This window comes from Oryzias melastigma, linkage group LG12 (genome assembly GCF_002922805.2).
Source record: "Oryzias melastigma strain HK-1 linkage group LG12, ASM292280v2, whole genome shotgun sequence".
Classification (NCBI taxonomy): domain Eukaryota; kingdom Metazoa; phylum Chordata; class Actinopteri; order Beloniformes; family Adrianichthyidae; genus Oryzias; species Oryzias melastigma.
The window spans coordinates 14,886,677-14,906,145 of record NC_050523.1 but is presented as its reverse complement, the minus strand read 5'-3'; the positions used below and the strand labels follow the sequence as shown (position 1 = coordinate 14,906,145).

General features: G+C 37.0%; 1 protein-coding gene across 2 annotated transcripts in view; it reads right to left on the bottom strand.

Annotated features, from left to right (window-relative positions):
• sh2d3ca (SH2 domain containing 3Ca) overlaps positions 1 to 16,288 on the bottom strand; it is a 56,972-nt gene extending 40,684 nt beyond the window's left edge. Inside the window, exons 1-4 of one of the 2 annotated variants that reach the window (XM_024299812.2) lie at positions 15,582 to 16,288; positions 11,714 to 11,953; positions 10,918 to 11,629; positions 8,619 to 8,658 (exon numbers count right to left, since the gene is read on the bottom strand). In XM_024299812.2, the coding sequence (XP_024155580.1) occupies positions 8,619 to 8,658; positions 10,918 to 11,629; positions 11,714 to 11,953; positions 15,582 to 15,600 (1,011 nt within the window). In that variant the 5' untranslated portion in view covers positions 15,601 to 16,288. The remainder of the gene's footprint in view (positions 1 to 8,618; positions 8,659 to 10,917; positions 11,630 to 11,713; positions 11,954 to 15,581) is intronic. The other variant, XM_036214501.1, reaches the window with a different exon arrangement.
• Positions 16,289 to 19,469: the final 3,181 nt, after the last annotated feature.

The following is a 19,469-nucleotide window of genomic DNA, read 5'->3' as shown; positions in this document are numbered from 1 at the left end:
GCATACACCTAAAAGTTCTGTTTATGTCCATTAGAGATAAAAAAAAAAAACATCACACCAAAGATAAAAAGTCCCAAGGATGCATTAACATCAACGTGGGTTGCAAAGGCAACAGATAGCATCAAAACCATGGATATATATATATATATATCCATCCATATTGAGTGGAGATTGCTTAATCCACTCATGGATCCATCCCCCAGCCAATCAAAAAGCAAACAAACAACGGAAACAAATCACTTTTATACATTTTTTTAAATTCTTATTTAGATAAAATGAAAACCCTTTAAATCCATCCATTTTCCAACTCACTTAATCCTATCTGGGGTCATAGGGATGCTAGAGCCTATCCCATCTGATTAAAAATTTAATTATCTCTCATATTATGAAAATAAAAAAAAATAAGCATAAACACTCATAGGTTTTTTTCTTTTTTCTTCAATTAACTTTTTACTGGTGCAAAGTTGGACTTTTAAACATGGGGTTTGGAAGACCGCTTTCTTTCGAAACTTGCCTCCAGTGGTCATTTGAGGTACTGCACAATTTGGAGCCATCTTATGGGTTGGCTTCGGAAACAGAGGGAGGAGGAGGGGGGCTTTGTCCAATTTACCAGGACATGTTTGCCCTTTAACTATTGATCACGAGGCATGTCTGTTTTTTCGAGTCGAAAGTCATCAGAAGCCTTAATTAGCAATTTCTGCCTGAAGTTCATCAAGGCAATAAAACTGTTGCTCCAACTCCTGAAATTCCATTTGTTTTGGGGTTTTTTTCAGGGCACATGGTTTCTGTGGCTTTTAACATGCATTTATTCCACCTTCGTAGCACCATTTAAATGCTAATGCTATTTTGCTAGCAATCCACCAGGTGCAATATTCCTCTGTCAGGGTCCGGATGTGGACACAAACGCAGAGGCAGATGTTCGCAGAAGGATTAAGTTTTATTTCTTTTCTTTCTTTTGATAAGTTCTCTTAAGAAGCTGGAAGGCTCGTAGTACTCGAGATAAGTACACAAAACAATCTGGCAACAAGTAGAAATGAACAACAGCTTTTAAACTGAAACCATAATCATGCACAGGTGTACCCATTAAGACCAATTAACCAGGTGGAAAAGGAAAGGAGTAAACACACCTAAAACAAGAGGGGGTGAAAACAAAGGTAAAAACAGAAACATAATGAAACCCAACCCCAAACCCCACACTATCACAGAAACCGATTTGCTGCAATCTCATCACAGGGGTTTCTTCCATTCACCTCTATGAACGAAAAGCATGAACTTCTTCATGGAAAATTCCACTATCTGTGACCACTTTTTCTGCTTTGACCGGCACATTTTATTTGGCTAATAAGGTTGCCAAACAGGGTTAATGAGTATACTTCATCAAGCTAACAGGATAATTAAGCCAATTAAGCCTGCATCTCCAAATATAGTTTGCTTAGGTGGAGACCTAATTACAGATGTTTACATCACATCTTTTTGTCTTAAATATTTTACTGACCCTGCTAGGACAATAATAACATTATTAAAGGACCTCTTGGGTTCCATGACAGAATCATATTTTTTCATAATATGATGGCAATCACTCAAATATACACTCACCTACCACGTAATTAGGCACAACCGTCCTGTTCGCTAACGTGTATTTAAGAAACTGTTGATCTACTGAGATTTTCACCCACAACCATCTCTAGGGTTTACAGAGAATGATCCAAAAAAAGAGAAAATATCCGGTGAGCGGCAGTTGTGTGGGTGGAAATCCCTTATTGATGCGGGAGGTCAAAGGAGAATGACCAGACTGGTTACAACTGATAGAAAGGCAACAGTAACTCAAATAACCACGGGTTACAACCACAGTATGCAGAAGACAATCTCTAAATGGACAGCACGTCCAACCTTGAGGCTGTTGGGTTATAGCAGCAGGAGATCACACCGGGTACCACTCCTATCAGCTAAGAACAAGACACAGGGGGTACAATTCACACAGGCTAACCAAAAAATTGCCTGGTCTGATGATGAGTCTCCATTTCTGCTGTGACATTTGGTCGGAATTTGGCATCAACAACATAAAAACACGATCCATCCTGCCTTGTTGCAATGGTTCAGGCTGGTGGTGGTGTAATGGTGTTGGATATAGTTTCTTGGCACACTTTGGGCCCCTTAGTACCAATAGAACATGGTCAAAACACCACAGCCTACCTGAGTATTGTTGCAGTGGCCCTGCAAGATAAAGGAAGTAAAAAAAAAGACTGGGGAAACTTTATCTTGTCAGATGTCAAATAAACATTTTAGCGTGTTAATGTTAACCTAGAGGGATGGATTCTTAATATAAAGATATTTAGCTTATGGTGCTAAAGTCTTTTTTGTCCCATCTGTTTTAGTGCCTGATACTACTTCCCTTGAAGCAACGTCTTTTTTTTTGCATTTCTGTTCATCGCATTGGTCTTTATGCAGTTTTTATTTGTGTTGTTATTTCATTGTTTTATTGCTGTACCTCTCCTCTCCAGCATTCCCTTTTTATGATCTTAAATTCATAATTTCTCCAGCCATTTTTTTCCCACTGCATTCCTTCCCTCGTCTCTTGCCCTCTTATCCGTCTGATCAATAGTCTAACCTCCTTCCTGCAACCTTGTCTTTTCTGTGATCCTTCTGTCTGCTCTCTCCCCTGCCCTTTCCATCCCCTCCATGGACATCCATCCACCTTCCCCTCCTTCCACCCGTCTATCTCCACATCGCCTCCCCTGCTCAGAGGCGGTCTTCAGTTAAATATTAATTAGTGAGCCTCGGCCCCCCCGGCTGATAAGGAGGACAATGGAGAATCCCTGCGTGTGCCTGGGAGCATCCTACTAATGAAAGTGTGTCTTTATCTGGGCGTGAAAAGGAGAGACATGAGATAGAGTGAGAGAAAAACGCGTGAAAGTGAAAGTGTGAGCGGGTGATGAGGAGATACATGCACTGATGGTGGATGAAGATCAAACGTGCAAACACATCTGCAACTCTGTCAATGTGCGCCCATGTCTAAAAGCAAAGAACAGGCTTCACTGAGGGAGGGTTACAGAGGAGCAGTTAATGATTTGTATTTTCTGTGTGTTGATCTGATTGTGTGTTTTCATGGGGTTAGCCTTCTCCACTTGTTAGTTTATCCACTTTGAACCACAGATATATGGGATGGAAGCTGCCGTAGTGGAAACCAATGGAGTGACCAACTGGGGGGTTGGGAATTGTTTCAGCAGATGTGTTGAACAATTCAGGTTTAAGTGTGAAATGAAACCGTTATAAATCTGCTGTCTTCCTGCAATCGCATCAAAATGACTACAGCTTTCGCAAACGTGTTACTGTGGCAACGAGATACATCTTTAATATGAATGAACCAGTGTGTAAAGGAGACGGCAGTGCCATGAGTTCTTCTTCTGCAATGACCTTGATGAGGCTGACAAACTCCTAGAAACACCCAAGAGCAATATCATCTTGGTGTATTATTTATTTACAGGGCAATTGTTAAGAAAGAAGAGTAGTATCTGTATTTTATGGATTTTAAATGAGAGTGTAACAGTTAATTTTAACGAGTCGATTCGTATCATAATATGTGGTTGCTGATTCAATTCATGGTCAATATTGGTTCATTTTGAATGATCTTATTCAATGACCTCCAATTGATCCAGGACATCTTTAGCCAAATATTAAGCCGGTGTGACTCAAGAGATTAATACCTGGTACTAAAGTTTTCCAGATTCCTTGTAATTCTTGCAAGATCAAGAGTAATCAAGTGTACATGTAAGCAATAATTAATGTCAAATCCATTCACATTTTAGTCTCATAACGTTCTGCCTATTGTTGTTAAATAATACAAATGGAACATTAGAAGATTAAACCACACTGTATGGTCACGTCTTTGCAAAATTTAAAGTGTTTCCACACATTGAAGTGTAATTGGATCATTTTTTTGCTGCCATCACGTGTGTTGTCTTGTGTGATGATCATTTTTACTCTATAGTACAGTAAACCTACCATGTCTCAATCAAAATGGTATTTTCCAATATCAATACAATCAATTTATTTCATCTAGAAACAATTTTACAATGGTTTAGATCCATTTGATTAACAATTTGCCTCAGACAGATTGATCTAGTTGGACTGTAGAAATATAAATATAGTTGATCAATCGTTGCATCCCTCAGGGGCGGAGCTACAGGGGATTTAGTGGGCCCCACCAATTTTTGAATCAATATTAGTATCATTATTGACAAAGACTACAACATTACAAATACAAGCTTATTTTAACACTGATAATAGTATTTTGGCTAAAAAGAACTTCTGTTTGAGTAGGAATACCAATTATGATAATAAAACAGTTTGAAATACACATTTTGGATCTTCTCATTTGTATTGGCCCTCAAGTCTGCTGTTCTCATTTGCCACCCTTACTGAACCCCTTATAAAATGCTATAGGTCTGTCACTGGCACCCCTGATATTAAAGTAGAAAAACCCTTTAAATATGATATCTTAGCAGCATTTCACAAAAGCTTTTATAAAGTTCCAGTTTTTAGTTGTGTCTGTAAATTGGGTCTTTGTCAGTGCTGTACTGTCCACTGTTACAAATTTCAGCCTCTGTAATTTACAGAGGGGCCACATTAATTCAGTGGACTGTAATAGGCTCACACACACGCATGCATGCCCCCACAGGGCGCTGCTTTAATTTAATCATGCACCCACACTGACGCATACAGATTTTGGGAGTTTAAGCTGTTGGCATAATCAAACACATGCATGCAACTGAGCCCTCAAACCGCCCCCCCAACACACACACACACACACACACCCACACACTCTTTTTCTGGAGCAGTGTGGTGTGTCCCAGACATATGTTAATAAACCTCAAATGAACCACCCAGTTCCACCTCCCCCTCTTGCCCCCTCCTGTCAAAACACAACCAAACCACTAAACAGGGACAGCAGACAAAGCAAGGCCGGGCTGAAAGCAAAGAATAGATTGAACCACAAAATGTGTCGCAAAACGTGTCACTAAAAGAAATAAAAACCACCAGAAGACTCCTTAAATTCATTTAGCACAATGGGGCTGGGATTTCATTCAAAATAAAATATTTTTATGCACTTTTTATAGAAGTCACAAAACCAGTCTCCACAAAAACTAAATAATGATATATATTTTTAATAATATACAAAAAAGTTGCTCTTGAATGCCTATTAGATCACATTTCTCAGTATCTATGTCTCTTTATGTATGTGCATCTCTAAAGATGCCCGTGAAGCTGATGGCCTGGTCCACCAGCCACCATCAGGCCAACTCTTGATTTAAACATCAGCTGTCATAAATGTTTTACAGAAATGGAAGGAGGTGGTGGCAGGGGGGGTGTTGGCAGCTTTTAGGGGATGGGAGGGGAAGTAGGAGTGGCTGGTGTGATGACAATTTGGTGGTCGAAACACGAGTTGAATTTTTAGCTACAAAGCGAACTGTAAACAGGAAAAAAGAGCAATTTATTGCTTTTTAGCTTGCTTTACAATAAGTTAGAAACACAGGGAAAATTGTGAAATGAACATACATTTTTAGGGCTCATTTCTCCGTGATATTAAAGTATCACAAACAGCCTTGTTTCAAATATCTCCCCTTTAATAAATGCAGGAGTTATAAAGGCGTGGAAAATGTGTTGTGTAGCCGAGTCGTAAACAGAAGTATTTCACAAAACAGCTGCGTTGGAGCCGAATGTAGTTAAGTGATTGCTAAGGTGGAGTTCTCTGGCACAACATTGACACTGAAAGGCTGTAATGCAGAGCAGCATATTATAGCTTTCCAATCCTGCTCCCCAGGGCCCAATGTCTCCTATGTTTTTACTTGTTTCCCTGCTTCAGTACACCTGATTCAAATACGGCTCCGTGAAGGCTCAATGAGCTAAATCGAGTTTGTCAAAACAAGCAAAAAAGTAAAAACAGTCAGTCTAGTGCTCCTCGAAGAAGGATTTTAACTGTTCTAACCAGTCAGCCAAGAGATTCCTTTGAATATTTTTGGGATGACAAGATACAAAACCTCTAAATTAACCTTTGTGAGACACTGCTGAGGAAATGGATAAGTTCATCCTTTACGTTTTATTTTCCTGATCAAGCATTTTTATTGGGTAAACCTAAAATAAAAAGGGATAAAGTCCATCTATCATGCACATAAAAGTAGATAAATGATGATAAATCTTTTTTTTTCTGTGCATGTGTTTGATTTCCATAGGATAAAATATTCACTAAGGCAAGCTCAACTTTAAGTATTTGTATTATTTAGGCCAGCCTACATTTAGTTACCTCTGCTGATCATCTCATATCTATGCATTCTTCTGCAAACTGTACCAATTAATTTGTGTTTGACATCAGTCAATGTGTTGTGGTCAGAGACAGTTCGAAATGTTTGTTTTACAAAAAGAAGACAAGTGTCAGGGTTACAGCAGAGGGCTTTAAAACAAAAGCTGCTGTCTATAATCAATACAAAATCCAATCTCCCTGACTGCTTCCTTCTGCCCACCAACCCCCTACTTTTTCCCTCATCTGTAGGCCTCTTGTTTGTCCTTTCTGTTTTTGTGTTTATTCATTATAAAACCTTAATGTCTACAATTGAAATGACTGAACAAATTCAAAGCTTTAATTATAATGATCTCAAAAGGGACAGATGGGCGGTTTGCCCCACCTGCTGGCCGCAGCACACACTGCTTGCTGGCTAAAAAGTGCTGACACGGGTCTACCTAATAGAAAATTCAATCAGCTAAATAGCGGGCTGAATTAAGCTAAATGGAGAGGGAACCTGCTGATATGAGAAAAAGCTGTGAAGAATAACTGCTTAGATCCAGACAAACTCACAATAAAAACTCCATCCAATAATATTTGAGAGGAGGCGACTGTATGGCCTTCTCAAGCTGACAACCACGACTAACACTAAAAGTTACAACATAATGTGGTAAATAAAAAAAGTAAAATAAAAGTATGCAGAAGGTGGAGCTGAAAAGGTTTGGGTTTCATTAAAAAACTGTAAACTAAGCCATCAGTTTCAGTGCCAATTTCTAAACCAGCAATTTTAGGATTAAATTTATCTCCATTTGTTAATTTTTTTTCACATCAAATCAGTCATAATTTCAACTACTGGAACCACAAAACATTACCTAATTCAAGGTGAATCATTATTGTTATGATTCTCATTATTGTCTATATACATTGCATTTAAACAATTTATTTTTAAATATTTTGCATTCTAATTGTTTGGGTTGCACATACATTTATAAAATATTTGCTTTGAGTGATTTCAGTCAAATGTTTGTGTAAACATAACACTAATAATAATTGAAAATAAAAGAAAAATTCTGTATGAAAGAGCTTAAAGAACTAACTAGTGTGAAGTATTTTTAAAAACTGAACCAATTTATTGATTCAAAAAACTAGAAAAATGATTATTTCACACTTAAAAAACAATATAATTTGAAGAAAGTAATCAATTTCCCTGATGTGGGATCAATAAAGTTTTATTCAAATTTTCTGTAAAGCTCTCAAACCCTAAAAATACAAACTATTTTGGTTTTTAAATTGGTTTAGCTAACTTTCCATCATAAGCTGATTATTCTAACTGAATATTTTTAATAATAATTTAATTTCTCTTTGAAAAAGTTCAATTTCAGACTACTGTGGTTTTTCTATGGAAAAATCAACAGTAAATACCTTGTTCACCATTTTTAGCTAGTCCCCCAAATATTTGTAGACTTTCTTTGTTTTTGATAGTCTGTAGTATTTAATTTGAGTTTATTTTGAGTTGCTTCCTTCCAGCTAAATTAGCTTTAAATTTTAAAGTTGGCATTAGAGTTAAGCTAATTAAGCATTTTGTTCAATTTAGCATTAACTTAAAAAAAATACTGTTATATTTCTACTTGTCTTTCCAGCACCTGAGCAAACAAATATTAACTTAGGGCCTCTTGTGACAGACAGATTTTACTGTTACAACAGGAGGTTATGTAGTTTCAGAAACACTAGGGGTGTAGGCTATGTGTATAAACCACTTTTGTATCTGAGGCTAAACTTTATTTATACTATATTACCAAATAAAAAGCAATTACTACAATCGTTTTGGAATTATTCTGACTTTTTTAAACATACTGTAGCGACTTACTGACGTTGTTGGGGCTCTGTTATATGTGTTAATGTGTTCTGTGTTACATCGTTGCTCCAGTGTGATTGGATTTGTGTGAGAGTGGGCGGAGGAGCAGGGAATATAAGGGGGGTCGCGGGTGCATGAGAGGAGGATGAACGAGGGCTGAGCGAATGAGAATTATTGTCGTTTATGCTGTATGCGGCGTGGTTACGGCCGACAGTAACCGTTAAGAGTCATTAAAAGCTTCACGGTTGGAAACGGTCGCCTCCGCTTCGTCATTGCGTCCAGCAGGACGCTACAATACTTTACATATTTTCTGGAAGATGTTGGCATCTTTAATGAACAACATTAGCCTTAAGACGTGTTTTCACAGCATAAGGCCTATTTTGGGTTGAAGTATGCACTTTAAAAAGAAGCAAATATCAGTGATTTTTTAGCCCCTTCACCTGAGATGAGAGCTCCCTGAGACATAAGTGGACAAAGCTGACTTACTTGCTCATTTTCTGCCTGGTGCTCTTCTGGCTCAATGTGGCTGAAAGAGGAGAGAAAAGGAGAGTGATTGTCAACGTGCAACACAAGAGATGTGAATGGGAATAAAATGGTGGGCAAAGTAACAAAAAGGGGGAAAAAAAGATTGTAAACCTCTGTTCAGCTTACACATTTTTGATGTCCTTTTTCTATTTGATCTGTTCTTCTGACAGGTGTGTGATAACAACATCAACAAAAAAAAAAGATCCTTGTATTCCTGGGACTGCCGGCTTTCAAATGAAAAATGCAGTTCCTCCTCATGGAAAATCACAGCAAACTCCAGTGATCTTCTCCAGATTCCCAATATGGCTTCTAAAAATGTTTTTGGCACCATAACTCACTTTTTGGCATTTCTGAAGGATCCCTATCATGTGTCAAAGCCCTGCTGTGCAGCAGTTCCTGAAGCCCTGCTGGGGCTTTGTAGTACAGCGCTAGAGAGAGCTAAATGGTTAATTGGGATCTTGGGCAACTCCTTAGCTGCATGTTCTGCCTCACGGGGCCAAAAGCAAAGCTGTGTTACACACATATACAGAGAGGTCAAATCAAAGGACCTCGTTATGGCAGTGTGCTTCTAACCGGGAAGTGCAGCTTCTCCAAGCTGCTCCTACGTTTTATGGTTGAAAGGGCTTGAAGAAACAAAAAAGAAAAAAATCTCCTCTGTTATTTGTAAATGATAGTATGCCAATATATATTTTAATCAACATTATGCAGATTCAAAGAATGAAACACAAACTGAAAAGGTTACTATGCTCCCCACCAATAATTATCTAGAAAAAAAAAAATCACAAAACCTGCAGAGGTTTTGCAAAAAAAAAAAAAAGTATAAATTAGAACTGAAACATTAAAGTCTTGCAGAAATCAAGTAAATCATGCAAGGTAGTTTTTCCAGGGAAAAATTGGTATGATTTCCACCAAACCAAAAAAGAAGCTTGAAGGATCTGTTTTTAGACAATCTCAGGAAAAGAACTGCACTGTGGACATGGGATGGACAGGCTCAAAGTCTGATGTGTGGTGGAACTGACAGACGGGTGAAGCTCTTTGATGTGTCCACGCGTAACCTGAAGCATGCACCACACAGTTTTATCTCCCTGAGCTGCAGTCACAGGCTGATACATGCACACAAGGATGCAACGCAAAACACAATTTTCCTTTATGAGTGTCCTTTAGAACGTCAATAGAAATGCACGTGTAGGGCATGTTTTCACAAGAACATGAGGGAAAAATGAGGTCAGATTTCCCTCTTATGTCTTATAACTTTGTTAATAAATCATCCGTGCCTTTAAGAAGCAAGCAGGAGGGGAGAAAGTCTACTTTGTTTAGTCCCTTGTGTCCAAAAAAATAGAAACCATGTGAAATCATCCGTCCCGTAAGTAAGCAGCAGTTTTCTAGCAGAAAATGATCAATAGAAGAAATCAATGCTAAGCTGCATTAAAAAAAAGTAGAAGAATGAATCCTGCTAACTGCTGCCTGCATCCCCATCATCTAAGACGAATCCCTCCTGTGGGTGCAAATAATTCCTCACAGTTTTTTAGCAGGCTAAGACCTCTGTAGAAATGTATCTTCCAAACTGGCTAAAGAGGAGGTTATTATGGAAACTAAGGCAAACATTTGTTATTTGTCCTCTGTGCTTTCAGAGTGAAGATCCAGGAATGTGGAGCCGATCAAGATAGTATTATATCATTAGATGAAACAAGAGTTTTTAAACAATTCAAATTTTCATCCATTATTGTAAAGATATGACTCTCAATTGTCGTTTTTATCAATTATTTCTTTATGGTATAATCTATTAAAATGAGTATAGTTACAGCTTCTAATGAAAGCTGTCTCTCAGGCCCAACACCATGTTTGAGATTTTAGTGTTATAATATAAAAATAAGTAAAATTATAGTTTCTGGACAAAAAACTTTAGCTATTTCTCTCATCTGTCTGCCTCATACATATTTCAGAGACTGAATTACAGTGAAGATTTGATGCAAAATGTTGATTTATTCATTTTATAAAGGATAAAACCCTGAATTTTAGTATTTGATTGTGAGAAGCCATTGGAATTTTGTAAAATAATTTCAATTTACATTTCTATGTAGCACCACCAGCTGTGAATAGATGCTTTATAATACATTTATTAAGTATAGTAAATTCACTTGAATATTTCTGAGTAAATTAACCATGATAAAAGGAAATGCATACGTGAAACAATTAGATTCAATAAAACATTGTTTTTGAAAAAAAAAAAAAAAAGTTGAATAAAATAGTGAAAAATCACCTGGACAGGTTTGCTGAGTTTTGTTGCTCTTTCTTCTCTTCTTTGCTGTCCTCTTCCTTTGAAGTAGAAGGAGGCGTGGCTTCTGAGCATCCACTTTCTTTCTTTGGAGTATAAGGGGGTGTGGCTTCTGAGCATCCTCCTTTCTTTGGAATAGAAGAGGGCGTTGTTTGTGAGCATCCACCCTCTTCCTTTGGAGTGGAAGGGGGCGTGGTTTCTGAGCATCCACTTTCTTCCTTTGGAGTGTAAGGGGCTGTGGATTCTGACAATCCACCTTCTTCCTTAGGAATATAAGGGGGCGTGGCTTCTAAGCATCCACCTTCTTCCTTTGGAGTTGAAGGGGGCGTGGCTTCTGAGCATCCATCTTCTTGAATTTCCTGGTCCAGGAGAGCTGTTGAAGTCTCATCATTGGATTCAGCAACTTCTTCCTCTGATTGGACTGTATCGCTCAGACCACCAGGGGGCGGCAGATCTTCACTGAGAAGTGGTGCAGGTGAATTGCTGTGGTCCCTACTTTCACCTGCTGGCTCAGACTGTATTTTAGAGGTAAGTGGGGGTTCCGGGTTGAGCTCCATCCTGTCTGGAGTGGATATTTCATCCTCATCCACTCTGGACGGCACTCCTGTGGGTGTTGAAGGAGGACAGCTCTGGTCTACTGAGGACTTCTGGCTTTTATTCTGGATGTTGCTCTTTTCTCTGCTCTTCTTGGCACCTCCTGGCAAAGAAAGGATAGCATAAATGAAGAGAAACTGTAGGTCTTTAAAGGGGGCATCACTCATTCGTAACTTCTGCTGCTAACCTTTTTCCTTCTTGTTACCCAGCAGCCGGGGCAGCGTGCACATGTGGGTGTAGCCCTCAGAGGAGCGGACGTAGCTGGCGGTGCGAGGACGCGTGGCCTCCATGTCATCCTGCACCACTCTTTCCGAAGCCCCGTGCTCACTCCCATGGTCAGGGAAACCCCCTGCTCCAGAGCTGGACTTGGAGGGGGATTTGTCACTGGAGCGCCAAAAAGAGTTGAACCTACCAAACCACTTCAGAGCTTGAAAAGAGGAAATTTGAGAGGAGAGTCAGTTTATGACAGCTGTGCAGTTTGATGGTGGTCATAAAAACACACATTTTTATTATCTTTTATATTTGCAGCATGTTGGCAGTATAATATTTATGTACCTTTTTCTTATTCAAGCACACAAGCACATAATTTTTATGCAATGTTTAGCTTCAGTTTGTAAATAAACTTATAGTCAGTTTATGGATGCAGAAGAGAAGGAAGACACCACAACGCACCAAAGAGATCAGAGAATCCCCCGACTCAAAGGTTAAAACCCGCCAAAGCAAATTGTTACCTTTCTTTTACCCCCTCTGGCGGTTTCAAAACTTTTAAATAATGAAGTGAGGACATTCAGAACTCAATTAGGATTCCACTCAGTTAATACATCAATGCTTAATAATTCAACTGGGTATTTCTCAGTTGCATATTTAATACAGGCCTCTCTTTGTTGATTAATTTTCTATTTATTCACTTTTGAATTAATATTCTTGCCAAATTGGTCTTGTCTTTACTCTCCCTTCATTCATAAGTTTCTCTGTGGTGTATTTTTTTGTTTTCTGATATGTTGAACTGCTCCTGTCTACGCTACAAGAGCATACAAGCTTGATTTCTATATTAAAGAAAATAGTAAAATTTAGTGGACCAAGCTGCCAAATACATTTTATAAGGTTTTCAATCAGTCAAAAAAATGTAGCTGAGTGATTAGTTTTTACATCATTACTGACCAATTTATTTTTTATTTTTGAAGATGTAAAAAAAATATGCTGCATATAAACATGTAAAAATGCATTTTCACATATTTATATCTAAATGTGTGGCTCAGTGTTTTAACAATAACGTGGATTTAGGAGCAACTGGTTGGTTATCTGTGCTAAGCACAAGTGAAATTCAGAAGTGTATCTGCTGTGCTGCTTGTATAATTGTTGAATTTCATCAAATTGTTTTGAATTTTTTATTTTTTTTTTTCTGAAAGATGCAGCAGCTGGTGACAAAACAGACCTAAAAAATAGTACTGAGTATATTTAAAATGATTCACATTTTCAGGTTGAGAACAAATTTAGAAATATGATTATTGATAGATATGTAAATGTGCAAAACAAAATATTTATGAATTTAAATTTGATTTATATGGGCATGCACATGAGTGTGTTGGGAAATATAATTAAAATTGAAAAATGTGTGTACATTTCTTTGGGTGTGTATTGGTAAGAGTACGGTGATATGATATGTATCTCGATACATATATTTCATGATACGATACATATCCTGATTTATCCCATGACAGTACCAGACAATATTTCACTGTTTATTTGATTAAAAATGAAGAATTATTTTTTCACAAAGGTAAAATAATAAAATACGTGTTATTTAATGATCTTAACATTAAGCAACTATATCTCTATACAAGCTCCTTTCACCCAAGCAAATTCATATTTTACTTTGGTAATTTTAGAAATATTTAAGTGGAAAACCAAAGTAAGACTAAATTAATGAAATATCGCCTTAGCAGTATTTTAAATCAGTACCAGTACTACCAAATAAAGTATTGCGATATTTCACTACATCTATATGTTTCTACCCTCTTGTATACGGGCATCTGAAACTGAAGGTGTGCTCATCAGAGAGCGAACAGAGCCTAAAGGAGGGGTTTCAAGCTTTTAGTTCTCCTGATTCCCTTTGCGATATTTATAGTATTTTATTTATTTGTACTATCTTTCCTTTTAAATAACATGTCCAAAATAAAATATTATCATCATCACGTAGAGGGGTGTTGTCACATCCACCACTGTAGAAGTCTTTGCTAACAAAACATGTGTACAGTCCGTTCTTCAAAGAAGACGCTGTCATTTTCATGGTCTGAGTGGATTGTGACCTTTGGTTTGGTTTTTGTCAGTTGTAAAAACAGTTTTTGGGGATGTTCTGTTTTGAGTTGTCTGTCACACCAGTTTCAGGTTTGTTGTGATTCACAGCCAACACTTCATTTCAGTTAATTTGCTTGCAGTGTTTTTAAGTGTCTGTGTCTTCCTTGGCTGGTCATCTGTTCTGCTTTGTCACTCTTATGATTCTCCCATGGTTTTGTCATGGTCCACTTTATTAATTTGTTTATTTATTGTTTTTCGTTAAATCTTGGCCAGGAATCCCTTTTAGAATGTGATTTCTTAATTTCAGTGGGACGTCCTGGTTAAAAAAAGGTTACTAAACAAAAAATGTAATTAAATGTTTTGGACCAAACCTAGTCTCCTGCTTATTGGGTCCATCAGCACCAGTTCCGTGACATCTGTACTAGAAATATTGAGACGTTTCACATTTCATCCTAGTGGCTTTGTCAGTTTGAGTGTGTTTTTGTGTTAAGATCCTAAACTTTTTGATACATATCTGATTTTAACCCTTTCATATCATATGTCGCTTATTCGTAAAGTACAATTTATCCCACTTAATTGACATCACCTTAGAAGAAAAATTTATTTTTTGGTTTAATTGTAAAAAAAGCCAGGCATGAAGGGGTTAAAAAACTAATGACCAAAATGGCATTAACACCTAAACTCATTTCCAGCTTTAAAACCATGTTTTTTCCTCACATATAAATTTGCTTATAAGAGAGGCTACATTTAGGTAATTTTGAAACTGAAGGGTTTTGTTTTGTCACCAATGGAACAGTAAGTAGACTTAAATCTCATTTTTATCTTGTGCTGTTTAAAATTTTTCTTTGGCGTACATTTGCTGCAGTGGGGTGACCTTATTTTGCACAGGATGTCTAATTTTAAATGGAAAAAAATTAAAATTATCAAAATTAAAAATGAATTTCAAAATAAAAAATATATTTTCACATGAAATGCCTGCTATTACTCATGACAAAAGTAAATGTTTAATTTAAAATGTAAAAGTAACAGTAACATAAATGCGACATTGTGTAGTATCTATTTAAATAAATGGTTTTTAGAGAGACTGAATGTCTCTCTTGGAGTTTACATTTGCAGAGACCTGATCTAAATAGAGAATGCATTTGTTATAAATTTGTTGTGTGTGCATTTATGCAAAAAAAGACAATTAAATCTTAGTTTTTAATAATTTAAAAACAAAAAGGCAAATTAACAGAATGTTGAGTTTTTTGCTTAATTTACAAAGGTGTGAGAATGGTGAGGAATTCGAAAATGTGAGAACTAGCTCCGGTAGTCTACACTTAGAGAACCTTGTGGTCTGTATGTGTATCGTACCATGCAAACATAAAACCATCTGTGAGTATGATTACCACAACCCATACCTCCACTCACACCAACAACACTTTAATCTTTTTTTCCCCTAAGCATTAAGGATTTTTATTTAGTTTTAAGAAACACTTTTTTGCTCTTTCTGTCAATTTGTTGCTGCAGAAGTAGAGAGTTTGTGTTATGTTTCAAAGGACAAATGCAGTAAGCCAGTTTGTGTTCATCTGAAGTATTGCCAGTATGTGGCTAGATGTGGTTTCTCTTGGTTTTTATCTCTTCCAGGAGCTGGGAAGGACTTTTTATGAATGCACACTTTACTACCAAACAATAAAATGAGAACTAATTTCCATGCTCTCTTTAAATTAAACAAAAAAACTGATGACGAAACAAAACAGAAAAATGCTGGTACTCACTCAGTTTCAGTGGACTCATGTTGGAATCAGCTGCAAGTGAGCTGAAAATGAGAAGACTGGAGAAAAGAATGCAGAAGTTTCACAGATGGGCGACAGCTTGTTGTTGGGAAAGATCGACTCTGGTAAGAACCCCACTTCCTCTACTGTGGGCGAGGTGCTGCTTACACTTTGCATGAGAGGTTGTTAAACTAAGAGATGAGCAACAGGGGCTGAGCTGATCTGATACTTCCTGTGTAGAACTGACTGCACTAATTCTAAGAAAAAAAATGAAGACTTAAAAAGACACAAGTCAACAGTTTCCAGATAATAGATGATGAGTTTACTGACAGTCCCCTGTACCAACTGTATCATCACTAAAGTTCAATCCTTAGTTTGAAGGAGTTCTTTTAGACAGTAAAACTTTGGGCGAAATTGAAGATGCAAAAGAAAATGTGGTCATGACTACAAAGATATTTCAAAATGATTAACTGCTGCTGTAAAGGAGGACGAGTTTGATCCTCCTGTGCTGAACTTTATGCCGTCTGTGTAAGGGGGTTTCATAGTATTTAACTAAAGTTGCATGAAATATGTTTCAAGCCTGGTATGCACCTGTAAATGTTTCAGTCTGTCTTTGAGGTAAAAATGTGCTTATAGCTACTGGTTTTGACCTCTTACTCTCTCTGTTTTAGTGACCGTCTGTACATTTTAATTCAAGTTTCCATAATTAGCATGTCTTGGTTAATTTAGGTTGATCAAAATGTAGTTTTGCCATGTAAAATTGATTTAATTTTTGTTTATTCATATTTCCTCTATTGTTCATCTATTGCTAAATCTTTCAGACTAAATTGTTTTTAAAAATACATTAGGTACACGGTAATTTGTTTCAAATATCACGTATGAGGAAAATAGAGAGTAAATAACAATAAAAATACACTTTAAAGAAAACTACATATATACACTAACTGACCCCTTTATTAGCCACAGCTGTCTAACTGCTTAGTGACACTAATTGCTAATCAGCCAATCACATGCCAGCAACTCAATGCATTTAGACAACATGGTCAAGACAATCTGCTGCTGTTCAAATATCGATTCATAATAAGTTGATTTAAGTGACTTTGATGGTTGTTGTTGTCAGACAGGCTGGTCTGAGTATTTCAGAAACTGCAGATCTACTGGGATTTTCACCCACAACCATCACTACAGTTTATAGAGAATGGTCAGAAAAAGAGAAAATATCCAAAGAGCAGCAGTTCTGTGGGCAGAAATGGTTTGTTGATGCCAGAAGTCAAAGGAGAATGACCAGACTGGTTTGAGCTGATAAAAAAAGACAAAAGTAACTCAAATACTTCAGAATCACACAGTATTTAATGACAAACATTAACAGAAAAATGCAAATATTTTTTTTTTTAATTGTGAGAGCACATGGTTTGTTTTGTTAAGTCAATACCTTTTTAAAAAGGAACTCCCACACCTCAGATGAAAAAAAAATCCTACATTTCACAAATCCTTATCAAATTTGTGACATTTGACAAACAACATTAATAATTTAAAGCAATTGCACTAGGTTTGAAAAAAACAAACAAAAAAACATAACTTTGACACCTAATTAAAGCAGCTTTCTGCCTTTATTGCAAGAATCCATTCTGTTTTTGTCCAGTTTTTTGTTTTAGCTACTAGCATATGCATTTTGTTTATTTATTGTATCTTTAAAACATTTACACCTCAGACATTTCTAAAATTATAAATGACTAAGAGCAAATAAGCAGTCAGTTTTGAATGTATTTTGAAGTATATAACGGACACGCCTGCTCTGACCACAGCGCACTCTCATCTCCTCTCACTTCCTGTTGACACTTGTGTGAGGCTCATGCAAAGAGGCCGCCACAAAAGGCTGTGTGTGGTTACAGATGTTTGACTGAAGCTGTGGTGCACAAATTGGACACAAGTTAGGTGACAACATTTAGAACAACCAGGTCCTTTTCTGTTGGTTGTAGTAACATATCAAAGCAGAAGCTTTGTTATGAGGTTTTATCAACTATAAAAGAAGTTTAACAAAAAATATTTGGTTATTTTTTCCTAAAATGTATCATTTTTAGCCACAATAGTGTTTGCTATCCACAAATTATGATTTTGTGGCAAAAGGTAAGCACAATTTAGCATAAATAAACATTTAAATGATCATTTTGAGGGAACAAATTAGTATTTTAGTATAATCAATTTCTTCTACTTATGTGGACCCAAAACAGAATTTTAATATTACTAAAATACTAACTTGTTCCATCAAAATACTTATTTAGGTGCACAAAATGCTAATTTGTGCTCAGAAAATACTAATTTGTGTACACAAAATGATAATTTGTGTGCACACAAAGCAAATTTGTACCATCAAAAACCAAATTTTTGCCCACAAAAAATATTTTGTGCACACAGCTGCTAATTTGTGCACATAAAATACAAATTGTGCCTACAAAAATATTTTATGCTTACCTATTGCTAGTTTGTGCCCACAAAATACTAATTTATGTGCACCGTGTACCATTAAAAGCTAATTTTCTTCACAAAAACACATTTTGTGTATACCAAATGCTATTTGTGTCCTCATTTGTGTGCACGAAATGCTAATTTTTGCCATTAAAAAAAATCCACATTTTTGACCACAAAAAATTAACGGTGGCCACAACACGTTAATTTGTGAGCACGACATGCAAATAGTTGCTATGTCAAAAAGAAGTACAAACTGGGCCCCAAAAAATACAAATTTGTGCCCACAATTTAACAATTTGGGGAACCAATTTTTTTTATAACATGTCCGAGGCTCTGTACCATACAACTTCTTTATTTGACTTGAATGTCTGCTTTTTTGTCAGCACAAATTCAACATGAACAAGCATGCAGACCTTCACATTACGGCATTTTGCAATGTTTTTGGTTTGGGAAGTGCCTCTTCAATGAGAAATACCTCCTTCTTTTCATTTCTGTCTTTACTTTGTAGTTGCTTTTTCATTCTCCTGCAGAAATGTTGCCTCCGCTCTCTTTTTCAGGACATTTTCCAGGATCCTTAGGCTCCTTACTTCCTGCCTGCGGAGCACCTTTGATGTTTCCAAATAGAGACAGCTGCTTTCCTTCTTGAAGACTATCATTTTTGGCCATTTCTTCACGCCTCTTCTCCGAGACACTGGTTCTCTTTGAAGAAATTTGTAATCGTCTTTTAGAAACTTTTAAGGCCTTAAGCGCGTCTTCAGAGGGTTTTTATTACAGAAAAGGCCTCCATCTTTCTTTGCTTGCAATTATTTTTCCTTTTGAAGAATCAGGTTTGGCTGCAGTGTATCTTAATGGATCTGTGTTATTTGCTGTAGTGAAAAAAGGTTGTTTGTGTTTGCTCCCCCTGTCTGTGTCCTCCTTACCATTGTCAGCTCCTTGTTTTCCTTGGATTTGTGTGTTACACTACAATCACATTTTTTCTTGCAGCAATAAAACAATCAATAGAGCCTTAATTGCAATCATAGTATTAAGAACACAACAGTAAAACTGTTAAAAAAATGTTTGATTGTAGCAATAGTTGTTGCACAATCTTGTGTGAATTTTAAAAGATTTTTACTTGACAGTGTTAGGATTTTGTCCTTTTGTTTGCTTTGTTCTTACTTGTGTTTTCTTGTTTTTTTCATGTTCTGGTTTCAGCTTTACTGAGTTCCATCCTGCAGTCACACCAGGGTTGAACTGACAATTATCCACAGCTGTCTGGATTTAAGTTCATGGTCTTAGAGAGGCTGCCTGTGGAGCAGAGGTCAGGGCTTTTGCCTCACAGCGAGAAGGCCCTGGTTCCAAACCGTGGGACCTCTCTGGAGTTTGTGTGTTCTCCTCGTCCGTGTGTGGATTTTCTTTGGCCACTCTGGCTTCCGGAGTGTC